The following is a 5,500-nucleotide window of genomic DNA, read 5'->3' as shown; positions in this document are numbered from 1 at the left end:
TATATATATATATATATATAAATATAAATATTGGTATCAATTTCACTTACACAAATATCTTGTCTTCATCACTCGATTATTGTTTAACTAACCAAGTGATATGACAACACATGACATCGCCAACTACATGACAAAGGCATTTCCTCGAAGCAATAAATCTAAAGTTGCATTTTGGATAATGTTTATTGCAAAAAAACATCAACTGATATTGCCCGTTATTCGATGATTCTGGGGTTTTGTAGTCAATGAGCTGATTAAAGAAAGTTGAAGTTTGCTCCTCGATATGCCATCAGGCACTTGGGAAAATAAGGTCCAAGGTAAGGTAAACTAAGTAACTGTCCTGATGCAACTAACTGTTCACAAAAAAAATCTGAAAAGGTATAAAATAGAAGTTCCATCGCAATGGCCATATTATATGTATGTATCACAGCGTTTGCTAAACAATGTAATGTACCAGGTACATTAGGAAATAACGTTACTGCACAACATGTGTACAAGTTACAACGTCTGGAACCAACTGCTATATAACAATAGACATATAACATGAGGCTAATCTACCTTACAAAAGACTAATTCAGTCGGGATGGGAATGAAATCATTAGAAAAATTGCACCAGGTGTACATCAAAGAAAACATCGAAACCGTAACAAACCTTGACATGTGATCCCGTCTCCTTCATATCCACCCCTACAGGCACAGCTATAGGACCCAGGGTTATCTGTACAGATCCCCTGCCCCGGGCTACAGTTGTCCAGCAGCTCTTCACACTCATCCACGTTGGTGCACACTGCTCCCTTGCGGCGGTAACCAGAGTTGCAGCTGCAGCTGTAGGAGCCGATGGAGTTGGTACATCTTGCATTTGTGTGGCAGATGTCCGGATCAACACACTCATCTTTGTCTTTAAAGGATAAGATAAACGAATTTGAATGGTTACCAATACTACAGGGATGATCCTTAATTGCATATTCTTTCCCACATGGAGGCCAAAAACATAGTGGTTATACAACTGCTACCGAGTCTAAATCTAAAGTACCATTACCCTTAATGATTAAAGAATGAAACTTAGACGTTTATTGTACATTTTTGCTCGTTGGGAACTAAGTACAGGTCACGGCAAATAGCAATGGTAAACTAAAATATATCTATAGTAAAACTACACATGTACAGGTTCTGCTTCTTCTCGCTTCTTAAGACAGTTGTAAGTATAAAACATATGAAGCTTATGGTACGGGGATTATCGAGTTTCATGAGGAATGTGAATTTTTCTTTTAAATGTAAAAATCTAAAACTATAAATAACTTGCATACAATTGAAGAAAATCTTTATCTTATTATCATATAGAGTACAGTGCAGAAAAAAATGACTTATCTTCAATCTCACTTAGGTTACAGTAATGACAAATTCTTTGTTGCAGGGGAATATGGTAGTGTCTACATTTTTCAACAAGAAGTTTGTTTGAGCTAATCCGAAGTCGTGTAGTGGCTATTCTGTGCCGCAAAAATAGTTTTCCTCGTTGTATGTAGTTTTAAGTAATCTGTATGTTCGTAGTTTGTTGTTGTTACGAATTTCTGCTGTAAAAGTTTGGAAATACATGTCCTATCAAGTTTGTCAAAAGGAAATAATATTGGATCATGTTAAAACAACTGTCCTACTTTCTACTTATAAAATTGCATCGTAAGACATTCAGCTTCAGAAGGACAGTAACAACGAGTAGATACAACTTACCCTCACATCTGCGTCCACTGCCTTCATAGCCAGCCTTACATGTGCATGTGTAGGATCCAACAGTGTTGTCACATACTGCATTGCGATCACAGGAGGCACTAGTCGTACATTCATCAACATCTGAAAAAGGATAGAAAGGAAATGATTTATACAATGATTAACATAGTATTCGCTTGTTTCTGTTTCCAACATTTGGAGTTATTCTGATCTCATTATAGGTTAACATGAAATAGATTTCTAACATTGGGAGAAAACGTGTGTAAGAGGGTTCAGTATTTAACAACCGAGTAAAAGGTTTTTGCATCTAACGTTTCGGTGACTGTCTGTCACCTTCTTCTGGACAGCAATCACTGGTTCTGATTCCTATACAGTCTGACAACAGTCTCTTGCAAATACAGTCAAATTATTCATTGTTTGAGGAATGTTTTTTTAGAAAAGTATAAGGTAAAATAATCACCTGCGCAGTAGGTCCCATTGCCAGTATATCCGGCAGTACAGGTACAGGTAAAGCTGCCCTCTGTGTTGGTGCATGTCGCCTCAACTGCACAATCAGCTGTGCTAATGTCGCACTCGTTTATATCTAGAGAAAAAAATATATAATTTGATGTGGTATTTCTGCCTGTGAAAAACGAATGAGATGTATTTACAGTGAAAACAAAGTTCAGCTGAACACAAAGATCTCATTGCTCTACTGGCTATCAAAGATTGCAATATAATGATACAACTCCGTAGCTTACCAGTACAGTTGAGGCCATTGCTGTCTAGGTGGTAACCAAGGTCGCAGCCACAGGTGTAGCTGCCCAGGATATTCACACAGTTATGGGGCTGTTCACAAAGCTGACCTTGCACACACTCATTGATATCTGCACAATGAAACAAAACACATAATATTAGCACTTGCGAACACCATTACATTAAAAAGTCAACGGATATTTTTTGGAACGCAAATGGCCAGTGTGGTTGGACTTTGAGAACGGGAACTACATCTTCGTTTGATCTGGTTTGGTGACAAGAAGTCCGTAAAATCACTGGCATTCCGATACTAGTGATGTGCACATTAACATTTTGTTGACTTCCTAACGCTTTCTAATGTCCTTGGTCAAAGCTGCAGGACCAAAAAAAACGATTGGGCACTGTGATGGGATCCAATCGTTTGTACCAGTTTGGCCCAAGAATGTGAAGGCGAGTTCAGTCCGGAGTGGAGATCTAGAGAGGGAGGTCCTGGTGGTGTCTGTCTTAGGATAGGAAGTTGATTTAACATTTAAAGTTCGGACTCCGTGACTCGGCTCATCCGTGACAGGCACATTCAACATTTATCAAGAACTAACATAATACAAAATGTGTCTATTATAATTAGGAAAAACGGAAAATGTTTGTCCTACTGACCATAACACTTCACCCCAGTCCCATCCAGACCATTGGGGCATGGTCCGCATTCGAAGCCATGTTTAGGTGCTACCATATCTGTACACGCCGCTCCTGGATAACACGGGTCCTCCTCACATTCATTCTTATCAGTCTCACAGAACTCTCCTGTCCAGGCTTCAGGGCACGAGCAGGAAACAACCTGTTTAATAACAACAACAAGACGAGGTATATATCATACAGAATCTGGTACTTAAAAGGTATTCATGGAGTAACTGATAGGTTCTTCATACACTGTGTTAAATGTACTCTGTACAGCAGAATCGATGCATATGTTCCACTTTTACTATACTTTTCTAGTATAATCAATTAGCAGTGACAACTTTTAAAAATGCTAATCTACTACCAAATCAATAAACATCAACATGTTCAATTTAGTCACTGTTCAAATATCAGTTTTGTTATTAAACATGAATACATGAGATGCATTTAACCGAATCAAAGAGACCGAGCTCAATGCATCGTGCGTGTGAAACGTTGATAACACGTAGTATATTGAATATATGTACTGAACCGATGTACAGATTTGGAGATAAGCATCAAATGAGTTAACGTTGCACTTGAATCGAAAGGTCATCATTTAAAAGTATTATTATTTAATGTCGTTGTATCATTCATCTCTGAAGTAGCCGTTTGGTTGTAAATTCTCTATGGCTACAGTGTTTGTCAGTAGGTTAAATATTAAAAAGAAAAAAGAAAAAGAAAAGATTGTGCTCTAAAATAGTGGAAAGGTAAAAGGATAATTTGAATAATATCAAAAATGTCTTGACGTGCTAAACTTATTTCAAGACAGACCTGGAACTGTCCCACAGGGTTGATATCTCCAGTGAAGTCCCTAGTGACAAAGTTGCAGATTCCACCGTGTTGACAATTGCAGAGTTTCACCATGGGGTAGGTCGACGAAGAGGCTCCTTTGTTGTCTTGGGCAATAATCTCTAGTTGCACTGGTAGTAGGCTTCTGGGAGTCCATCTAAGGATACCGTTAACTAAAAAAATAGAATCGGATTTTTAGAGGCTCCCTAATGAAATCCTAAGCTTGCTACATTTCTGCCACCTCCTGGACACAGTCATTTCCTGTGCCTCAGCTTTTAACCTGCTTTTATCCTGCCTGTCAATCTTACACTTGCCCATATGCTGTCAACCTATATGTATTCCTGACATAAAAACAGTTCTTCTGTACACGGAAGTACTACTTTGTAATACGGTAACACAGATGTGGTTTTGAGGAAAAGAAAATATAAAGGAATGCTTCATGACATAAAAGCGTTCAGATAGTTTGACGGATCTCCACGAAAATGTCAGAGAGCAAGTCAATGAAAAAATGTTACCACACATTGGACAACATACATACCGGGGTTGATAGTTGCCCCAGGAGTGTTGTTGACGTTGCCAATGGAATACCTCAAAGGATTGTCCTCAGGGTCAACAGCAATGACCTGTAGTTCCACCTGCTGTCCAACTATCCCATTGACTGTGGCGTTGGTTGTGATGTTGGGTGGAAAGTTGGCTGCAAGAAAAAAAAACTAGTAAATACGGTGTCTACAAGGATTTCTGTCATTCATATTTCTATATCCGTACCAATTATGTTAGTTTTATTTTACAGTGTAACTGAACAGTGATAAATGCCTTTGCTTGTATCAAACTTGAAGACGTCCACTAAAAAATTGTGAAAGAATAACAGTATCTTTGAAAAGTGCGCCGTAGACTAACCCAGTGTCTCTGCGTCTGAATCGAAAGTCACAATACTTGATCTGGTTTGTTCTCCCACTTCTGCGTCGTTTGTGCTGAGAAAGTCAAAGAGACATTCTACATTTGTGCCACACAGAACCTCAGCCTTGCTTCGTTTATCGGCGGAGACAGCTGCTAGAAGTTGGTTGAGAAATTTTGGCCTGAAATCTGGTTTGGCGAAGGAAGATGCGTTTTGTCCATCCTCGTAGGTGAATAGACTTTCGTCTTGTTTGATTTGCCCTACAGAAAAATAATGCATTAATGTTCTTCTTGTTTTAAGATATGAATAAATAATGATGGGACTGTATGGCAAATTATTGCACAAAAATAACATCTGTCAACACATCTAATATCTACACAATTCTGTTCGAATAATTAAACAATAAGTATACAATTGTCTAGAGAAAAAAATGTAAACATAATAAATGTCGTGTTTCTTACATGATAATCCCCATGGGAATATTTCTTCCTCTGTTAGATTTCTGTCCTCTGGTGCCTGCAGTACCGTGCCGTTAGGATAGGTGAAGTCGTCCAAAATGTTGTCGTTCCAAACACCTGTGGATGTAATATAATAGACATAACTAACTATACAATACGATTTATTGAGCCCTACATTGATTAG

General features: G+C 38.3%; 1 protein-coding gene across 1 annotated transcript in view; it reads right to left on the bottom strand.

Annotated features, from left to right (window-relative positions):
• Positions 1 to 5,500, bottom strand: part of LOC109469973 — a 35,042-nt gene that overhangs the window by 11,676 nt on the left and 17,866 nt on the right. Inside the window, exons 24-32 of the mRNA XM_019768737.1 lie at positions 5,320 to 5,433; positions 4,861 to 5,118; positions 4,502 to 4,657; positions 3,946 to 4,136; positions 3,112 to 3,292; positions 2,463 to 2,588; positions 2,183 to 2,305; positions 1,726 to 1,845; positions 653 to 898 (exon numbers count right to left, since the gene is read on the bottom strand). Of these exons, the coding sequence (XP_019624296.1) occupies positions 653 to 898; positions 1,726 to 1,845; positions 2,183 to 2,305; positions 2,463 to 2,588; positions 3,112 to 3,292; positions 3,946 to 4,136; positions 4,502 to 4,657; positions 4,861 to 5,118; positions 5,320 to 5,433 (1,515 nt within the window). The remainder of the gene's footprint in view (positions 1 to 652; positions 899 to 1,725; positions 1,846 to 2,182; positions 2,306 to 2,462; positions 2,589 to 3,111; positions 3,293 to 3,945; positions 4,137 to 4,501; positions 4,658 to 4,860; positions 5,119 to 5,319; positions 5,434 to 5,500) is intronic.

This window comes from Branchiostoma belcheri, unplaced genomic scaffold (genome assembly GCF_001625305.1).
Source record: "Branchiostoma belcheri isolate BF01 breed outbred unplaced genomic scaffold, Haploidv18h27 scaffold213, whole genome shotgun sequence".
Taxonomy (NCBI): domain Eukaryota; kingdom Metazoa; phylum Chordata; class Leptocardii; order Amphioxiformes; family Branchiostomatidae; genus Branchiostoma; species Branchiostoma belcheri.
The sequence above is the reverse complement of the archived record's forward strand: the minus strand, read 5'-3'. Positions and strand labels throughout refer to the sequence as shown.